The 20,819-nt window shown below is 30.8% G+C and overlaps 3 protein-coding genes across 5 annotated transcripts; 1 reads left to right on the forward strand and 2 right to left on the reverse strand.

Annotated features, from left to right (window-relative positions):
• Nucleotides 1-3,123: 3,123 nt before the first annotated feature.
• Nucleotides 3,124-6,132, forward strand: LOC108449909 (uncharacterized). Its single transcript, XM_017747287.2, has 3 exons — nucleotides 3,124-3,736; nucleotides 4,680-4,912; nucleotides 5,715-6,132. The coding sequence occupies exons 1-3, from the start codon at nucleotides 3,266-3,268 to the stop codon at nucleotides 5,962-5,964; spliced, it is 954 nt and encodes a 317-aa protein (XP_017602776.1). The 5' UTR covers nucleotides 3,124-3,265; the 3' UTR covers nucleotides 5,965-6,132.
• Nucleotides 6,133-7,693: 1,561 nt separating this feature from the next.
• Nucleotides 7,694-9,478, reverse strand: LOC128286678 (stomatal closure-related actin-binding protein 1-like). Its single transcript, XM_053024044.1, has 4 exons — nucleotides 9,372-9,478; nucleotides 8,770-8,904; nucleotides 8,314-8,463; nucleotides 7,694-8,192 (listed from the first exon to the last, which is right to left on the reverse strand). Exons 2-4 carry the CDS (start codon nucleotides 8,887-8,889, stop codon nucleotides 8,148-8,150), a joined length of 315 nt encoding a protein of 104 aa, XP_052880004.1. The 5' UTR covers nucleotides 8,890-8,904; nucleotides 9,372-9,478; the 3' UTR covers nucleotides 7,694-8,147.
• Nucleotides 9,479-10,580: 1,102 nt separating this feature from the next.
• On the reverse strand, nucleotides 10,581-20,495 carry LOC108453579 (stomatal closure-related actin-binding protein 1-like). 3 transcript variants are annotated; one of them, XM_017751766.2, is made up of 14 exons: nucleotides 20,258-20,495; nucleotides 16,762-17,069; nucleotides 15,828-15,956; nucleotides 14,734-14,826; nucleotides 14,482-14,622; nucleotides 14,143-14,211; nucleotides 13,748-13,831; nucleotides 13,316-13,496; nucleotides 12,343-12,459; nucleotides 12,156-12,214; nucleotides 11,554-11,688; nucleotides 11,104-11,250; nucleotides 10,911-10,982; nucleotides 10,581-10,652 (listed from the first exon to the last, which is right to left on the reverse strand). In XM_017751766.2, the coding sequence occupies exons 2-12, from the start codon at nucleotides 17,047-17,049 to the stop codon at nucleotides 11,197-11,199; spliced, it is 1,350 nt and encodes a 449-aa protein (XP_017607255.2). In that variant the 5' UTR covers nucleotides 17,050-17,069; nucleotides 20,258-20,495; the 3' UTR covers nucleotides 10,581-10,652; nucleotides 10,911-10,982; nucleotides 11,104-11,196. The 3 variants fall into 3 exon arrangements, with proteins under 3 accessions (XP_017607255.2, XP_052880003.1, XP_052880002.1); XM_053024043.1 differs by having other exon boundaries at nucleotides 10,623-10,982; nucleotides 16,762-16,878; nucleotides 16,981-17,069; XM_053024042.1 differs by having other exon boundaries at nucleotides 10,623-10,982; nucleotides 16,762-17,053.
• Nucleotides 20,496-20,819: the final 324 nt, after the last annotated feature.

The following is a 20,819-nucleotide window of genomic DNA, read 5'->3' on the forward strand; positions in this document are numbered from 1 at the left end:
GTAAAATTGGGCTACGTGGCAAGTAAAGTCCGAATTCAAAGGTATCTCATTCTCAAGGATTAACAAATTTAAGGAATATAAATATCAAAATACATTGCTGATTGAGTTTTAGTTCAGTTGGTATTGATATTGTTGCCAATATAAGAGGATATGAGTTTAAGTGCACTGAAATACATTATCCCCTTATTTAAGGGTTGGTGACAAACTATGGGTAATTTTAAGTATTGTATAAAAAATAAACCCAACAATTTAACTTTTTATCTAACACTTTGCAAGATTGGTTGTCTCTTAATCTACGGGTTAACCTAAGTTCCCATGATGGGGAAAACTGGGTGTACCTCTTTGGTTTATTGGTTTGGCACCTATGGAAGAATCGTAACCTCTTCATTTTTCAAGGAAAATTGTGGAGCCCAGAGGAGATAATTAAAACCTTGGTGTCTTGGGCCAAGCATTTCTCCTTGGCAATTAAACAGGTTTCGGACGTTGAAATCGAATTGACCCGTAGAGAACCATTTGCAAGAGAGTGGACTTACCTCAACATAGATGGTACCGTTTGAGTGGACTTCGGGGCTACAGTTGCAGGGGGAGTGTTGCACGACAAAAATGGAGAGTAGATCCTAAGTTACAACATGTGCGTAGGTAATTGCTCGATCCTTAATGCGGAACTTTGGGGCATTCTTGATGACCTAAAACTCATCTAGCGAAGAGGTGATGCCAAGGTTGTAATTCAATCTAACAGCTTAGAGTCAATTAAAGCTATTCACGGAAGTGCCTTGAGTAGAGTGTAGAAAAAAATGTGGGGGAAGGGTGAAGAAAAGAAAACAATGAAAAAACATGAAAAATTGAGAGAGAGAAAAAAAGAGTAGAGAGAGAATGAAAATAAAAATAACTTAATTTAATTTAAAATATATTTTTAATTTTATGAAAATGATGATGTAGGGTCGTAATGGTTATGGAATTATAGTTTAAATATTAGTTTGACCCTAAAAAAATTTAGGTCCTTAATTAGAAAAAAGGTATAATTTGAGGTTTGCTTATTGAATTAAGCCTAATAATCATAGGGTATACTACATTAATTGTCACCCAACTATTGTAAATTTCTTTTCTGGTCACCAACTACGAAAAATTATAAAATTGTCATCTTAGTCAAAATTTTTGTGGTCAACAAACTATCAAAGTTACAAAATGAACACCCAATTATTGAATTTTGTCTTTTTTGGTCACCTAACTATCATAATTTTTCTAGTGTTTCTATTTTTACGTTAGCTAGATATTGACAAAAAAGACAAAATTTAATGGTTAAAATTTTCTATCAATCCTATACTTTGCAAAAGTTATGAATTTAGCCCCTATACTTTAATTTAATCAATTTTAATCCTTATACCTTTCTAAATGATCAATTGTAGTCTCTATACTTTTCAAATCTTGAAATTTTTAGTCATGACTCAAACCATAATAGTTGAATTTGTTTGGTTAAATTCAAATACTAGCCTTGTACTATGCATATAGTTGTAGATTTAATCCATATTTTCCAATTAGACCATTCTAATCCCCTATACCTTTCGAATTTTGAAATTTTAATATTGATGCTAATGACAATCATTAATCTATTAATTGGATTTTATGAGTAATACGTGAAAATAACAAGCTGACATAACATTGCATATATGATAATATTCAACTTGTTAGATATTGGAAATAGTAAAACTTAATGAAATTAACAGTTATGCTTGGTGATGATTAAAATTTTAAAGCTTGAAAAGTATAGGACTAAAAATAACCAAATTAAAGTATATGGATTAAATTCTTAACTTTTGCAAACTATAGGACTAATAGTACAATTTAACCAAATGTAATAGTCGGTGTAGGGGAGAGCAAAACTCGATTCGACTCGAACAAATCGAAAAAAAAATCTAAATTTTGAGTTAAACGAATCGAGTTATTTAAATTTTTTTTGAATTTTGAGTTCGAATCAAGTTGAATTTTCGAATTCAAATAACTTGAATAATTCAAATAAACTGAATATCAAACTATAATATTTTACTTTTTTACCCCAAATCCCCAAATATTTTTACTTTTTCTACAAAATTTTTACTCATTCCCACCTTCCCTCAAAACTTTTACCCCCTCTCATCCCAACCCACCCCCCATCTACCCCAAATTCATTTCTTCCCAATTTTTTAAAAATATTTTCCCCAAAAATTTTACTCTCCAAAAATCCTCAAAACTTTTACTCCCCTCTCATCTCAACCCACCTCCAATCTACCCCAAACTCATTTCTTCCCAATTTTTTTTAAAATATTTTCCCTCTAAAAATTTACTTTCCCCAAAAATTTTACTCTCCAAAAACCCTCAAAACTTTTACTCATCTTCTATCCCACCCCCATCTACCCTAAACCCATCCCACTCCCCCCTTAATTTTTTTTTTTAATATTTTCCCTTCAAAATTTTACTTTCAAAAACCCCCAAAAATTTTACTTCACACCCTTTACCCCAAATCAAAAATCAAAATCATCCAAAAAAATCCCTAAACTCAAATAATAATAGTTTTATTTATATATAGTGTTGTAACTTGAATTTTGATATGAATTATCCTAGTGATATCCATAAGATTGTTATTTCGGATGTAATTTAATTGAGGTCATTTTATTTATATATACTATTTATATTATTAAATTAAATTTAACATTTTATACTGTTTATATTATTGAACTTTTAATCATATTGAATGTTTATATTAAAATTGAATTATTTATGATGTCATAAAATATCTATGTTAAAATTTTTATGTTGGTATCAATTTTACATTTTATCTTTAAAATAATTTTTATTAAAATTTATATTTTTATATTTAATATATTTTTAATTTCAAAATGCATAATGATAAGAATCGAAGATAATTGAAGCAACTAGTAAGCAAAGAAGCTAACCCAGTATATAAAATATTAATAAATAAATTATGAGGTGATGAAAGTTAATAATAAATTTAATTACGGGTAACAGTGGTTACAAAAAGTTAAAAGTTTTTTTTTTAAATTTAACTTGAACAAATATATTCGATTCGATTCGATTCGAAATTTACGTCACTCCAAAAATTTTAAATTGAGTTAATAAAAAGAAAATTAATGGTGAGGTGAATAGTTTACTCGTTATTATAATATATAGTTTCTTCCATCGTATTATCAGTACTATAAAAAGAACACACGAAGAAGACGATGTAGAAAACCAGAAAACTCAAGGTATTTACAAGAATTAAGCAATAACAATGGAAGGGATAGAGCACCGAATGATTAAAGTGAATGGCATAAACATTCACATAGCTGAAAAAGGTGAAGGTCCAGTCATCCTTTTCCTCCATGGCTTCCCTGAGCTTTGGTATTCATGGCGTCACCAAATCCTCGCTTTATCTTCCATGGGTTACCGAGCCATTGCTCCCGATTTGAGAGGCTACGGTGACTCGGATGCTCCCGACTCAGTCGAGAGTTACACTTGTTTCCACATAATCGGCGATTTGGTGGAGCTGATAGACGTATTGGATCCGGATGTAGGCAAGGTGTTTGTTGTTGGGCATGACTGGGGAGCTTACATGGCTTGGTTATTGTGTCTGTTTAGGCCTGATAAAGTGAAAGCTTTGGTGAATTTAAGTGTGCCGTTTAGAAGGTTTGATCGGGAAATTAAGCCCGTTGATGTCCGGAAAGCTAATTACGGCGACGATTATTACATATCTAGATTTCAGGTAATTTTATCAAACACCTTAGATACAGAAATAGTTATTTTACGGTTTTGACCTTTTTTTTTCTATAGAATCTATGTTATCGCTAGATTTGACGAGGATTCTTTAGCACTTGAATTTTGTAATTAGGTTGATTTTGGTATTTGTTTTCTTTTTCACTTTTATTCCTAAACTTGTCATCTAAGTCTAGTTTGATTATCGAACACCTTAGATTTATAAATCGTTTTTTCGCAACCGTAATTTAAATCCCGAATCTAATTTTACATTAGATATGTCCAGGTTTTATATATATAGAGAGAATTAATATAACTTTTAGTCCTTGAATTTAATAATTAGGTTTATTTTGGTACTTATATTTGTTTTGATCCATTTTAATACCTAAACTTGTCAATTAAGTCTATTTTAATTTTTAAATTTGTCAAATGTGACTTGACACTCTTCAGAGTGTCATATCAACAAAATTTTGATGAAATCTAAATTTAATGATCAAAATGAACTTAGTTGTAAAATTCAAGTACCAAAGTGAACTTCAGAAAAATATACAAATACCAAAATGGACTTAATCATCAAGTTTAGAGACTAAGAATTATATTAAACCATGTATATGTACTCCCTCTAGATTTCAACTGTTTCAGCTATGGAGTCAATGTTTATCTTCACTAACTATGTGTCCATATCGGCAACCACAATTTAAATCCCGAGTTTAGTGAGGTTTTATACAAGATTTCAAGTAGAATTATGAAGAATACAAGTTGCATACAAAGTTCTTATTTGTTATTTCGATTTTTTTTTCCTTATCTTAGTTATGATATCTGCATCCACGACAATAATTTAAATCCCGGATTTCAATTCGATTTTGCATTGGATTTGGCAAGGTTTTCTTATTGGAACTGAGAAGACTGTTTGATGTATACATGTATGTATACGTATATGAATATAATTACAGGAATATGGAGAAATAGAAGGTGAATTTGCAGAGGTTGGAGTGGAGAGAGTTGTGAAGGAATATTTGTGTGATTTTCCAGTTTTGTTGCCAAAAGGGAAACTATTCAAACGTCCATTAGATGAACCGATTACATTGCCTTCTTGGTTGACTGAGGAAGAAGCCAATTACTATGTCACTGTATTCCAGAAAACTGGCTTCACTTGTCCAATCAACTATTACAGAAACCTTGGCAGGTATGTGTACGTATATATATGGGATAATTGTTGGTAAAAGTATTATAGGGTAGAGTTCCCTATATTAAGAGTGAAATTGTATTTTATCTCTTCTAATGAAAAAAAGAAAATTAATCATTATACGTTAAATTAAAGAGCAAAACGGTCATTCTGCTAAAAGTTTCATCTATTTCTATTGTTAAAAATAGATTCTTGTATGTCAGAATGAGATATATGAGGCATGCTACATATCACCGTTTGATTTTTTTGTCTACCATACCGGTTTTTAACCGTACGATGAAATTTTTATAAAAAAGGACCAAATTGCTCTTTAAATTGACATGCAAGGATTAATTTGTACTTTTTTTTAGTAGAAGTGATAAAATGCAATCTGACTCTTAAACCTCCATGGTTATTTTACCGATAATTATTCAAGTTTGTGCACCTATAAGCTTTTTCTTTGTTCTCATAGTGTTGGATAAGGTTAGACTTGTCAATTCTGATTCAAGCTCAATCAGATCAATCCAAATTCAAGCTCGACTCAATTCAAATTTACTGTAAATATTAAAAATCTTAAAACTAAAATGACTCAGACTTAAAACAATCCAAATCCAACATGGTCAAAAAGACAACTCATGCTAAATGATTCGAACAAATAACCCTAACTAACCCAATGCTGATCCAAACACGTAATGTCCTAACTCAAAAAATCCAAGTTTCAAATCCATATGAAGTCGAATCCAAAATAGCAATATTGATAAATTTGTTTGTTGAGTAGGTGATGTTGAGATTGTATTTTGGATGTGTTTTGTTTTGTTGGCAGGAATTGGGAGCTCTTGGGACCATGGGTGGGTAGTAAGATCAAAACACCAGCCAAGTTCATTGTAGGTGATAAGGATTTGGTTTATGGTATGGCAGGGATGAAAGAATACATTCACAATGGTGGGTTCAAAGAAGATGTGCCATCTTTGGAGCAAGTGGTGGTAATGAAAGGTGTCAGTCATTTCATTAACATGGAAAAACCAGAAGAGATTAGCAGCCACATATATGATTTCTTTTGCCAATTCCATTGAATAAATAAATAAAAATCTGGTAAAAGTACTATAAAAGTCCTTATATTAGGAGTTGAATTGCATCTTGTTCTCTCTACTAAAAAAATGAGTAAATTAGTCCTTATATGCTAGGTCAAAGAACAAATTGGTCTTTTTGTTAAGAATTTCATCCATTTCTTAGTGTTAAAATTGGTCCTTGTGTAATAATTTAATTATTTTGTTAGCCATACCAGTTTTTAATAATAGAAATGGATAAAAAAAATTTAATTGAAAAAACTAATTTGCTTTTTAATTTAATGTGCAAGAACTAACTTGCTCATTTTTTAGTAAATAGGATAATATGCCATCTTAAACTCTTAATATAGGGGTATCTATGGTACTTTTACCATTAAAAAAATCATGTATTTCAAGCCTTTTGTGTAATAAAAAACTTAGCTAAAATTCAAGTGACCAAAAGTTTATTTATCATTGACGTTAAAACGTGTTATCAGAACTTCGACGTTTTGACTTGTGTTAAAATCTCACTATAAAAAACATGGTTTGATTAAAAAAAAAAAAAAGTCCTTTTTTACTATTGCTTTTGACTTGAAATCATGTTTTAGAAACATGGTTTGATTTGAAAAACCTTAATGTTAATATTTTTTTGGTTAATTCTATCATAAGTCTTCAAACAATAGATTTAATTCTAGATTGATCCTAAAAAACGTTTTAATTGAGTCCTTTTATCGTATTAATTATGCTCTTTTGTCAGTTTAACTATTAAGCTCAAATTTAACATGAAATTACATTTGTTTAATTGTAAAGACCATAAATTAAATCCAAATTTTTAATTACATGACATGAAGCATATTTATACTTAAATTAAAACACTATTTTTATTTACACGGGTAGGGAGTGTTAAGTCGCTTGGTGAATTAAAAATAATTTTATAAATTAATATAATTATAAAATTTACTTTTGTCCTTTTAAATTGTCTATACTCTCCATAGAGTAAGACCTTAGTCAAATTGTTGTAAAAATATAACATATGTCATACCCAACTTGATTGTTTAAAGGCTTAATAACAAATTTGGCCAATAATATTTGTATATTTTGTTAAAATAACCCTAATTGTAAAATATTTTTAATGAAATGTAATTTATTATTAAAATAACTCGATAAAATAATTACATGTGAAAATAATAAAACAAATAAATAATACATTAAATTAAAAAACAACTCTTAACTTAAAGAAAATAAACATAATTATCTAAAAAAATAACTTAGTAAAAAACTTCTCAGTAATTAAACATATGAAAAATTGAAACCTTTTGAAAGAAAAGAAAAATTGAAACCTTAAATTTATTCATTAAATCTGTTAGAAAAAGCAGACTGAAAAAAAAAGTTAATGACTAAAAAGACTCAAATATACAATTAGGATCATTTTGACAAAACATGCAAACTTTAGTAGTCAAATTTATTATTAAACCAAAACTAATCTAAAACCATTTTTTAAGATTAAGAAATAGAAGCATAATAGATTAAATAAATTAAACAACCCTTTAGACAAACTCAATGAATAAAATTAAATTAAAACTCAGATTTGAGTCTGACATATTGAGATTTCCAAGAAAGAAGCTTTGACTTTTTTCCTTTTTTTTAAACCTATAAACAAACAAAGAGTGGGTAGGGATCTTGACTATCTAACTGCTGTTTTTCTATTTATAGTTAAAAAAAAATTCTAAACCTTCCAATCTAAATCTACACGAAATTTAAATCAATTGGTTCATACAAACAACTATCTATCCGTAAAAATGACATTAAGTTTGATATTCGTTCGGTAAGAAGATATCTCAATGGTGGTACATAGAAAAAACCTAACAATGTGGTGCAATAATATACATAACATCGTTGTCATGGCAAACAGGGAATACATAGAACCTGAGGAAAAACTCGAGTCAGGCATGGTCCAAACACCGACATCGACATTCAGACATTGTTTGTCCTAAATAGATTTAAATCGATACAAAAGGCAAACAACAACAACAACAACAACAACAACAACAAAAAAAAAACAATGCCTTGGTAATTTTAAGCGGAAAAAAGGGTGAAAAACACCAATGCAGAATCAAAACAATCATGTCCTACTAGTACAAACTTATGGTACATGATAATCGTTAAAAGCTCGACATACTTACAATTAGTAAAACCCGGGAGGAGGTCTGTTAGGTTTCTAATGAAGTTCTATCGTCTGGACCGGCAAGCATGATCTGGAAGATTTGTTTAGCAGCGGAAAGAAAAACGTGGTGAGCAAATTGAATGGATTTCATTGGTTTGTATTCAAAACATGATGGATGTTTACAAGCAAGAATTTGGAGAACTACTACTTACATTGCAGTCAAAAGCAAATCTCCGGGCAAGCATGATGGCTGCATTTCGATCTCTCTCTGATTCAAATGCTAATACAACCGAAAATCCTTTCTTTGCTAGCCAAAACAATGCCTGAGCGGCTGCGTTTCCGCCACCTCGGACTCCACAGAGCTAAAGCATAAGCATAACACATGAGAAACTAAACAAAGTTATGTGCAACGGATATGAATGTATCAGAAATGTCATGTTTCGTATCGATGTGTTTGCATGCAATTCTCGTTCTATTCCTTTTCTTTATTCTTTATTCGAACTATTCAGTAAATTTCTTCTAAAAAATAAAACCCAATAGAAAAAGGAAACAACGTAAAGGATATACGCAGAACTATCTTCAAAGCGAATATTTCTCCATTTTTCGCTTTTTCCATTAGAGAAACATCAAAGCATTTCTTTTTAATGAGAATTTATGAGACTTGGTACCTGCATTGCGCTGGAATAATATTCTTTAGCAATTGCAGTCTTTACTTTACGTAGCTTCATCCTCATCTTTCCTACATGTAGTACATGAATGGATTCTGATGGTTGATCTACACCATTCATTTGGGTAACAATGACCTACAAAATAGTATAACGGTGATGATATAAAATATTAGAAGCTGAAATAGATTGTTAAAAATCTTTACAGAAGATATGAGAAACATTTTTGCGATCCATTCATTTATGGAACAACTACCTATAAACATCAATAAAAAGCAAAAACAAAGGACTAAATAGTTAAAATTTTCACCAAATACAAGCAACATATTTTGATCTATCCAGTAAGATTATAGAGCCTATTTAGTCAATGAGAAGGGTAATGACAAAGAGGTCTGAGGGATTGCTTATGGTTCAAAATTCAACACTATTTTTCTCAAAATTTTAAGGTTTCAAGGTCCAAGGGATCGTTTAGGGTTCAAATTTCTAACAAGGACAAGAAGTTTAGCTAAAAGAATCAATGACCAAATCCAAGTCAATACTGAAAAATAAAGCCTACTATACATTTAGCTATATACAGGAGGACGTTTTAGAGTAGGAAATCATACATTGAATTCAACATCGTGTTTCCGCACAAGTGCCTCCACATAGTTTCCCAAACCCGCAGCTGCATTCACCAATAAAGAAACTAAAGTTATAAATTTGAACAAATAAGGAGAAATAAAATACAAAAACTTGTAAAACAAGGTTTTTTTAAATAATAATAAAGACCATAAATTAAATCCAAATTTTTAATTACATGACATGAAGCATATTTATACTTAAATTAAAACACTATTTTTATTTACACGGGTAGGGAGTGTTAAGTCGCTTGGTGAATTAAAAATAATTTTATAAATTAATATAATTATAAAATTTACTTTTGTCCTTTTAAATTGTCTATACTCTCCATAGAGTAAGACCTTAGTCAAATTGTTGTAAAAATATAACATATGTCATACCCAACTTGATTGTTTAAAGGCTTAATAACAAATTTGGCCAATAATATTTGTATATTTTGTTAAAATAACCCTAATTGTAAAATATTTTTAATGAAATGTAATTTATTATTAAAATAACTCGATAAAATAATTACATGTGAAAAATAATAAAACAAATAAATAATACATTAAATTAAAAAACAACTCTTAACTTAAAGAAAATAAACATAATTATCTAAAAAAATAACTTAGTAAAAAACTTCTCAGTAATTAAACATATGAAAAATTGAAACCTTTTGAAAGAAAAGAAAAATTGAAACCTTAAATTTATTCATTAAATCTGTTAGAAAAGCAGACTGAAAAAAAAAGTTAATGACTAAAAAGACTCAAATATACAATTAGGATCATTTTGACAAAACATGCAAACTTTAGTAGTCAAATTTATTATTAAACCAAAACTAATCTAAAACCATTTTTTAAGATTAAGAAATAGAAGCATAATAGATTAAATAAATTAAACAACCCTTTAGACAAACTCAATGAATAAAATTAAATTAAAACTCAGATTTGAGTCTGACATATTGAGATTTCCAAGAAAGAAGCTTTGACTTTTTTCCTTTTTTTTAAACCTATAAACAAACAAAGAGTGGGTAGGGATCTTGACTATCTAACTGCTGTTTTTCTATTTATAGTTAAAAAAAAAAAAATTCTAAACCTTCCAATCTAAATCTACACGAAATTTAAATCAATTGGTTCATACAAACAACTATCTATCCGTAAAAATGACATTAAGTTTGATATTCGTTCGGTAAGAAGATATCTCAATGGTGGTACATAGAAAAAACCTAACAATGTGGTGCAATAATATACATAACATCGTTGTCATGGCAAACAGGGAATACATAGAACCTGAGGAAAAACTCGAGTCAGGCATGGTCCAAACACCGACATCGACATTCAGACATTGTTTGTCCTAAATAGATTTCGTCGATACAAAAGGCAAACAACAACAACAACAACAACAACAACAACAAAAAAAAAAAACAATGCCTTGGTAATTTTAAGCGGAAAAAAGGGTGAAAAACACCAATGCAGAATCAAAACAATCATGTCCTACTAGTACAAACTTATGGTACATGATAATCGTTAAAAGCTCGACATACTTACAATTAGTAAAACCCGGGAGGAGGTCTGTTAGGTTTCTAATGAAGTTCTATCGTCTGGACCGGCAAGCATGATCTGGAAGATTTGTTTAGCAGCGGAAAGAAAAACGTGGTGAGCAAATTGAATGGATTTCATTGGTTTGTATTCAAAACATGATGGATGTTTACAAGCAAGAATTTGGAGAACTACTACTTACATTGCAGTCAAAAGCAAATCTCCGGGCAAGCATGATGGCTGCATTTCGATCTCTCTGATTCAAATGCTAATACAACCGAAAATCCTTTCTTTGCTAGCCAAAACAATGCCTGAGCGGCTGCGTTCCGCCACCTCGGACTCCACAGAGCTAAAGCATAAGCATAACACATGAGAAACTAAACAAAGTTATGTGCAACGGATATGAATGTATCAGAAATGTCATGTTTCAGATCGATGTGTTTGCATGCAATTCTCGTTCTATTCCTTTTCTTTATTCTTTATTCGAACTATTCAGTAAATTTCTTCTAAAAATAAAACCCAATAGAAAAGGAAACAACGTAAAGGATATACGAGAACTATCTTCAAAGCGAATATTTCTCCATTTTTCGCTTTTTCCATTAGAGAAACATCAAAGCATTTCTTTTTAATGAGAATTTATGAGACTTGGTACCTGCATTGCGCTGGAATAATATTCTTTAGCAATTGCAGTCTTTACTTTACGTAGCTTCATCCTCATCTTTCCTACATGTAGTACATGAATGGATTCTGATGGTTGATCTACACCATTCATTTGGGTAACAATGACCTACAAAATAGTATAACGGTGATGATATAAAATATTAGAAGCTGAAATAGATTGTTAAAAATCTTTACAGAAGATATGAGAAACATTTTTGCGATCCATTCATTTATGGAACAACTACCTATAAACATCAATAAAAAGCAAAAACAAAGGACTAAATAGTTAAAATTTTCACCAAATACAAGCAACATATTTTGATCTATCCAGTAAGATTATAGAGCCTATTTAGTCAATGAGAAGGGTAATGACAAAGAGGTCTGAGGGATTGCTTATGGTTCAAAATTCAACACTATTTTTCTCAAAATTTTAAGGTTTCAAGGTCCAAGGGATCGTTTAGGGTTCAAATTTCTAACAAGGACAAGAAGTTTAGCTAAAAGAATCAATGACCAAATCCAAGTCAATACTGAAAAATAAAGCCTACTATACATTTAGCTATATACAGGAGGACGTTTTAGAGTAGGAAATCATACATTGAATTCAACATCGTGTTTCCGCACAAGTGCCTCCACATAGTTTCCCAAACCCGCAGCTGCATTCACCAATAAAGAAACTAAAGTTATAAATTTGAACAAATAAGGAGAAATAAAATACAAAAAACTTGTAAAACAAGGTTTTTTTTTTAAATAATAATTAGCAATAGAAAAGCCAAAAGCAAACCTGGATCAATGGCACCAGTAGTAGTCAATTTGATCAGCTGGCCATCATAAATAATCTCAGCCTGCAGGCTTCGACCAATGTCAAAAGGCTCTGGAGCATAAACAGATTTGCAAGCACCTGGATATAGCAAGGTAGATGAACGAAATCAGATCCAAAAAGGAAAAAGAAAAGATCATTCGTTGCCCACAACAGTCGGACATTAGCATCTTGATCTAGTAATGATTACTTCATTAACGTTCTCAATTCATCCATGACTTAGTCTTCTTTCTCCTATGATAAACTATTCGATTTTCAGTATCATAAATAAAATGTTTTCGCATTGGATAATATATGCGTTCAGACCACTTAATGGCTAATGGGATACTTGAACATGGAGAACAATATTTTGCATACTTTACCTACAACCTTAATTAAATAAATCAATAAAAGTTATTTCTACGTCCACAAAGGTGTTTAGCTTCAAGGAATAGGAAGTGTTAACATGACAATTGGCTAACAACCGGTAAAAGTACCCTGGAGGCCATTGTACTAAGAGTCGGAGTGCATTTTGCCCCCTCTACTAAAAAAATAAACAAATTAATCTCTGTATGTTAAATCAAAGACTAAACTGGTCCTGTTAAAAAATTCATTCATTTCTACTGTTAAAAACTGGTCTTTTGTACATTGCCATGAGGTACATGTGGCAAAGCCATGTGTAACTGTCTGGTTATTCCGTCAACTACACCAATTTTTAACAGTAAAAATGGATAAATATTTTAACTAAAAGGACTAGTTGGCTCTTTAATTTAACGTACAGGGACTAATTAGCTCATTTTTTGAGTAAAGGGAGCAAAATGCAACCTGATTCCTAGTAGAGGGACTTCCATGGCACTTTTACTGCTAACAACCTAATTAAATATTGCACTACAGGCAACAAATTTAAACATATTGATTAACGGTAATCAGCAATGAAGACAGCCCCTCCTACCATTACCTGATATAAGCTCTTTTTTGCCACCTTCAGATGAAACACGATACCACTGAATTGAACATTTCGAAAGTTCGGGAGCAATATCAGAGCAAGGTTTGATCTTCAAATATGAACCTAAAGTTTCAGCGCCATCCAATTCAAATAAATTAGATAAATTATCCTTGACTTCCTTGCTTCTTGCTAGCTGCAAAAAAATAGGATAAGGAAAGCAGAAGGTTAAGCAAGTGAAAGATTAAAGAAAAAGAATGGAACTATAATATGTGCCAGTTCATTCCACACAAACTCATTGATTATCTGTATCCGAAATGGAATAACGATATTATGAACTTAGGAGCTGGTGCATAATTCAGGGAAATAATCTACTAAGGATGAATTTTAATAGAATGGCTAAAGAAAACTGAAAAACTAAATGGAATTAAGAGGTAAAAGGAAAACCTCTTTTTGAAGCAACAGGGAACGCTTAGACTTCTCTGCGAGTTGAATCCTTAATGCACGAAGCTCGTGTTCCATATCCATAACCTGCATATGGCTACTAGTTTAATCCATTCACTACTTCAACTAGGAAAAAAGAACGAAATAATCAACTTGCAGAAATGGTGTTAATTTGATCTGCCATGCTGCAAAGCATCCGTATGTTAGATGAGGCTTCTAGACTAGCCACATACAACTTGAATCACGGAAAGAAATTAACCAATGTCCATGGATAAAAAAAATTTGAGACAGCAGCATGCTATAAATACACAAGTGACTTATAGTAATTTGAAAGAAGGTTTTTGAATATTAATGATGGAAAAAAGAGTACAAAAATCAGTAACAGATCTTAGTCAAACCTTGCTTGGTTGGTGCAGCATTATGATCCGTCTGGCCTCTTGAACTTCCTTCATTAATTCTTCCAAATCCTGAAATCCATGCTAATATTTGTTCAAAAACTGCAACACTGCTACATGAGAGCATGACAATAGAACAGCATAAATATGAAATTTTTATTAACAGATAGTCAAATTAACATATGTCTAATCAATAGATATTTTAACAGTTTAATGCAATATGGAATGACAAGAGTATCAGCATAGAGATAGCTGCATTTAGCAGGTTGATCTTTAACAAAGCAAATTTCATATTACAGAACTTTGAAAGTTGATAAACAGAATATTAAAAAAAACAAAAACCTGTTTGCCTGTAGCTCGAGACATCTTCTCATGCTCCTGAAGGGCCTCTTCTACTCTCTGAACAGCTGCTCTTGCATTCTCAATTTCAGCACGAGCAAAAGCTCTTTCCTCATCGACAAGTTTCTTAGCATCTTGAGAAGCCTATTTGGAGACACAAGCATGCAAAAGTAAAGGTTGTCAGGGACGCAGGGTCAAGGCATTTTTGGTAGTTTCAAGAGGAAACCAGCTAGCATTAATCATAAACTATATTACCTGCTTAAGGAAATTTGCTAGTTTCTTTACTTCTGCCTTTTCTTGAATCAACTCTCCTTCTCGTTGAGTCAGCTGAACAGCTAGAGCTTCCACCTGGATTAGCAACCGTAATTCAAAAGTCATTTTTGCCTCACTTGAAAGTTGGCAGGCATTATACATCAATCAACCGGGAATCCAAATAGATAGTTTGAGAGGAACCATGCAAATGGGGAAAGATATAACCAGGGGTCAAAGACAACATTTCAAGCATTCAAAGGCAACGTGCCCCCCCCCCCCCAACCCCAAAAAAAAATGAAAAATTTCAATTCAGTCCCCTTAGAAATAATAAAATTACAAGTAAATCCATGGTAAAATTGCTCTTTGCCCCCCAATATGAAAAAATTATGTTTGGTCCCTTGAAAAATGATGGAATCATAAATTTAGACATGATAAAATTACATTTTGATCTCTCAAAATTTTATAATTCAGTTCCAGCTCCCCCCAAAAAAATTCTGCCTTCGCCCCTGCAAGCATTTTAATATTTTTCCCTTTTGTTTCTTGCCTTTATCCATTTCTCCACCCCAAAGGTTGGGGGAAGACATGCATCCTCAAAGCTGATATATTCAAAGAATGTGAACAATTTTCTTCCAGAAAATGAAGTTGGTTTCATACTACCATACTGTAAATGATAACTTTAGGACTTGAATCATTATTACAGAAGGCAGAAGATAAACATACACTTGCCATTCTTTTTCTAAAACCAAATCCTTCTTTACTACAAGGCAGTGATGGATACAACATATCATATATAAGGGTAAATTAAGTTCCTGCCCTAGTGTTTTACCGATAATTTACAACATGGAACAGTGTTGATACAAATGATAATAACATCTCAGACCTAACAAAGCCAACAAAATACAACAAATTGGCAATCATGCCCTTAAAGTTATGGCATTTTTTTCCTCATCTTTCACCATGGAAGTTATTTCTCAATGCAGGAAGACTGATAGCAAGGTTTTATTGAATTAAAACTTAGTAATACATTTTATGGCATCATTTTTATAACCTTATAGGTAATAAATTCACCGGTAGAAGCAAAAGAGCAACACACTAACCATGGAAATAGCTTCCACTACATCATCCTTGTTTCTTCCAGCCACACGTCCTTTTAAAGATTCCAGGGCATCTCTAAGCTTCTTCAAAAGAACATGTTTCTCCAGTGAAGCAGCCTCTCTGAGTTTAGCCTGAATCCAATAAAGGACTAGCTTAAATTTCTTCACATGACAATCCAGATTAATTAGAAATAATAGTCCCGAGGCTTCTCAACTGTGAATAGAAACAACAAACACAGATAGTACAATCACTTGCATTAACAGTACTCAGCCACCTAACATGCATAACAAAATGATAATAACCATGAAAAAGAAATTTGCTATTTCAACCAACCTCAACTGTGAATAGAAACAACAACACAGATAGAAGAATTACTTGCATGACCAGATTACTCATTCAACCAGAGGCGACACCGGGGGGGTGGCAGGGGCCTTCCCCACCCCCCCCCCCTTAAAAATGAAAAATATTCAATTCAGTCCCTTTAGAAATAATAAAATTACAAGTTAATCGATAGTAAAATTGCAGTTTGCCCCCACAAAATATGCAAAAATTCTGTTTAGTCCCTTAAAAAAATAATGGAAATATAGATCAATACATGATAAAATTACATTTCGATCTCTCAAAAAATTTATAATTCCGGCCCCCCTAAAAATATTTATGGCTTCGCCCCTCCTTTCAACCCACCTATTTCTTCAATCAGTGATGCTCTAAGATGCATGACAGAATGATACTAACACATAAAACAGAAGTTACTGTTTTTTCATCTTAGAGACACTCATGAAAAACAGAGCTAAGCTTTCGTTATTAAAGTAAAATACAAACCAACTTATAAGTAGATTCAAACAACCTATTCCAAGGATTCATCATAAGGCTAAAATACATCAATCTAATATTAAGCAAACTTGTATAAATAAATGACAATAGAATGAATTTGACCTCTTCAGATAACTTAGTAGCAGCAGCTAACCCTTTCTCGAATTTACTAGCAAGATCACGAACTGAGAGGCGTTGTTGCTGCTCCAACAACAACGCGGTCTCACGTGCCACAACCTCCTTCATAGACAAAACTTTAGGATTTTCTTTGGCATCAATGATCTGATTATTTGACCCAATTCTGTAACTGGGAAACCGACTGGAAGTCGAAGCAAATATTACATTAGCTGAGACAGCTGGAACTGCTTCCTTTTGCATTGTATCACCAAAAGTCCGACTTATCCTTGTCATTGCTCTGAAACTTAAAAACTCTGTTAAGATCACAAAAACAATAATAATAATGTTAGGGTTTTGAAAAAGAAAAAGGAATTTAAACTACCATGAAAGTATTAAGCATGAAAAAAAATCATTACGAAAAATGACTTGTTAACAGCTTAAACCAAAAATGTCAGTCACTATCAAGTATCAACCAACCTAAATTGAATCTATAAGATGAATTAATTATCAAATTAGTTGCCAAACATCTAACTAGAACAAAAAAAAAAAACAATTTTAATCAGATAATTTCAAGTTCAATGATCCCAAATATTTTTTTAAATACATTTTTTCTAAATGCCAACCAAATAAAAACACCACATTAAACACCTACAAAGTAGAGGAAATAAAGGGGAAAGAGAGAGAATATTTGGTTATCCGAAACCTAATTCAAGAAAAAAAGTTAAAAAAGAAAGGGAAACTTTGAGAATTGGAACTTACAGATCATGAAAATGTGAGGGGAAAAGGGGAAATTACATAGAGGAACTAGATTGTTGGATCAAGCAGATTGAAATGGAAAGGAAGCTTTGGATTATCTACAAAAATAATATAAATAATTGACAAATAAAATAAAAGGAAACTAAATAAGAGTTGCAGGTTTTTTTCCTGCCTTTTTATAAAAAGGTGAAAGCAAAAGACGAAGAGAAGAAGTTGCCGTCCAGTCTACGGCCCTCACTTTTTAGGTTAAAATATGCTAATATAGTACCTGTACTTTGATAGAATTTTAGATTTAGTCCCTATAATTAAAAAGTTAAAATTTAACTCTCTTTTTAAATCTCAGTCCAATAGTTGAAAGCCTAAGTATTTTTCATCAAAATTTGTATAGCTGATGGACAATAAACATATTAAATTGATTAGTTTTAATGAAAATTATCATAATACTTGGACTAAATTTTTAAATTAGAAAATAAAAAGATTAAAAATTTAACTTTCAAAATTCATGGATTAAATCTCAAATTTTATAAAAATACAAATATATAATAGCATTAGCTATAAAATATATATTATTTTCGTTGTACTTGCCAATAATATATATTTCTTTTTGTCATCTAATTATTAAAAGTTACAAAATTATCATTTAACTATTCAATTTTATCTTTTTCTCTCACGGGCCTGCTAATGGTGGCATCCTTTAAAATTTGTATAATAGCATCTTTAACCCTTAAATATTTATAAATTATGTCAATTTAGTCTTGATTCTAAAATGTTAACTCTCAACATTTACACTTTGTTATTTTTTCTTTTACAATTTTGCTCTATTTTTTTGTGACATTGAATGTTAAATTTATAAGAATGAGAAACAATGAAAATTATTATCGTAGATATTTTGGATGTTTTCATTTTTCTTTGTATATTATCAACCAAATTAGCTAATAAATTTATTTATTTTTAGCTTTTTAGGTGAAAGGTTCATCCAAAAAAAAAGCATAACTGCAACAATGTTTAAATTACATAATGTGTAAATGTTGAGGGTTAAAATTTTTAGAATCAGTACTAAATTAATACAATGCATAACTGTTGAGGGTTAAAGTTGTTGTTATGCCAATTTTATAATTTTGTAACTTTCGTAATTGGATGATAAAAAATTATTAATAATTGATTTACTACTATTAAAATTTAAATTGGGAATGTAAATAGATTATTTAATATAAAGTTTTGAAAAGGAGAGTAAGAAAATAGTATACCATATATATATATATATATATATGTTTAAAAATATCTTTGACTGATTGAGTTTAACTTAGTTGACATTAGTGTTGTTATTAGTGCAGGAGGATATAAGTTTAAACGTGTTAAAAGCGTTTATTTTGCTATTTAATAGTTAAAATGAATTATAGATAATTCTAAGCATTATATCAACTTTAAAATATTCAGATTATTTCACATTGCCAAATTATTTCAAATTTCAAGAAAGTACAATTACAAATTTAATTACTAAAATTTAAAACAATCATTTAGAATGCAAATTTGAATTATTCAAAATATTTTATAATTATTTGAGAATTTAAAATATATTAACTTCTAAATATTTATTTATTATCATTGGTTTTAATTCGAATCCCTTAAAAAATAATGGAAATATAGATCAATACATGATAAAATTACATTTCGATCTCTCAAAAATTTATAATTCCGGCCCCCCTTAAAATATTTATGGCTTCGCCCCTCCTTTCAACCCACCTATTTCTTCAATCAGTGATGCTCTAAGATGCATGACAGAATGATACTAACACATAAAACAGAAGTTACTGTTTTTTCATCTTAGAGACACTCATGAAAAACAGAGCTAAGCTTTCGTTATTAAAGTAAAATACAAACCAACTTATAAGTAGATTCAAACAACCTATTCCAAGGATTCATCATAAGGCTAAAATACATCAATCTAATATTAAGCAAACTTGTATAAATAAATGACAATAGAATGAATTTGACCTCTTCAGATAACTTAGTAGCAGCAGCTAACCCTTTCTCGAATTTACTAGCAAGATCACGAACTGAGAGGCGTTGTTGCTGCTCCAACAACAACGCGGTCTCACGTGCCACAACCTCCTTCATAGACAAAACTTTAGGATTTTCTTTGGCATCAATGATCTGATTATTTGACCCAATTCTGTAACTGGGAAACCGACTGGAAGTCGAAGCAAATATTACATTAGCTGAGACAGCTGGAACTGCTTCCTTTGCATTGTATCACCAAAAGTCCGACTTATCCTTGTCATTGCTCTGAAACTTAAAAACTCTGTTAAGATCACAAAACAATAATAATAATGTTAGGGTTTTGAAAAAGAAAAGGAATTTAAACTACCATGAAAGTATTAAGCATGAAAAAAATCATTACGAAAATGACTTGTTAACAGCTTAAACCAAAATGTCAGTCACTATCAAGTATCAACCAACCTAAATTGAATCTATAAGATGAATTAATTATCAAATTAGTTGCCAAACATCTAACTAGAACAAAAAAAAAACAATTTTAATCAGATAATTTCAAGTTCAATGATCCCAAATATTTTTTTAAATACATTTTTTTCTAAATGCCAACCAAATAAAAACACCACATTAAACACCTACAAAGTAGAGGAAATAAAGGGGGAAAGAGAGAGAGAATATTTGGTTATCCGAAACCCTAATTCAAGAAAAAAAAGTTAAAAAAGAAAGGGAAACTTTGAGAATTGGAACTTACAGATCATGAAAAATGTGAGGGGAAAAGGGGAAATTACATAGAGGAACTAGATTGTTGGATCAAGCAGATTGAAATGGAAAGGAAGCTTTGGATTATCTACAAAAAATAATATAAATAATTGACAAATAAAATAAAAGGAAACTAAATAAGAGTTGCAGGTTTTTTTTCCTGCCTTTTTATAAAAAGGTGAAAGCAAAAAGACGAAGAGAAGAAGTTGCCGTCCAGTCTACGGCCCTCACTTTTTTAGGTTAAAATATGCTAATATAGTACCTGTACTTTGATAGAATTTTAGATTTAGTCCCTATAATTAAAAAGTTAAAATTTAACTCTCTTTTTAAATCTCAGTCCAATAGTTGAAAGCCTAAGTATTTTTCATCAAAATTTGTATAGCTGATGGACAATAAACATATTAAATTGATTAGTTTTAATGAAAATTATCATAATACTTGGACTAAATTTTTAAATTAGAAAATAAAAGATTAAAAATTTAACTTTCAAAATTCATGGATTAAATCTCAAATTTTATAAAAATACAAATATATAATAGCATTAGCTATAAAAT

The sequence above is a fragment of the Gossypium arboreum genome, chromosome 13, assembly GCF_025698485.1.
Source record: "Gossypium arboreum isolate Shixiya-1 chromosome 13, ASM2569848v2, whole genome shotgun sequence".
Lineage (NCBI taxonomy): Eukaryota > Viridiplantae > Streptophyta > Magnoliopsida > Malvales > Malvaceae > Gossypium > Gossypium arboreum.

Bases quoted from the DNA above. Each gene is read 5' to 3' on its own strand.
- LOC108449909 (XM_017747287.2), top strand. From the start codon at position 3,266: ATGGAAGGGATAGAGCACCGAATGATTAAAGTGAATGGCATAAACATT. The intron at 3,737-4,679 runs GTAATTTTATCA...ATATAATTACAG, and splicing joins ATTACATATCTAGATTTCAG to GAATATGGAGAAATAGAAGG. The intron at 4,913-5,714 runs GTATGTGTACGT...TTTTGTTGGCAG, and splicing joins TATTACAGAAACCTTGGCAG to GAATTGGGAGCTCTTGGGAC.
- LOC128286678 (XM_053024044.1), bottom strand. From the start codon at position 8,889: ATGAATGGTGTAGATCAACCATCAGAATCCATTCATGTACTACATGTA. The intron at 8,464-8,769 runs GTACCAAGTCTC...CTTATGCTTTAG, and splicing joins ATTATTCCAGCGCAATGCAG to CTCTGTGGAGTCCGAGGTGG. The intron at 8,193-8,313 runs GTAAGTAGTAGT...CAAATCTTCCAG, and splicing joins GATTTGCTTTTGACTGCAAT to ATCATGCTTGCCGGTCCAGA.
- LOC108453579 (XM_017751766.2), bottom strand. From the start codon at position 17,049: ATGACAAGGATAAGTCGGACTTTTGGTGATACAATGCAAAAGGAAGCA. The intron at 13,497-13,747 runs GTTTTCCTTTTA...ATTTTTTTGCAG, and splicing joins CCCTGTTGCTTCAAAAAGAG to CTAGCAAGAAGCAAGGAAGT. The intron at 12,215-12,342 runs GTTTGCTTTTGG...TGGTGAATGCAG, and splicing joins TACTGGTGCCATTGATCCAG to CTGCGGGTTTGGGAAACTAT.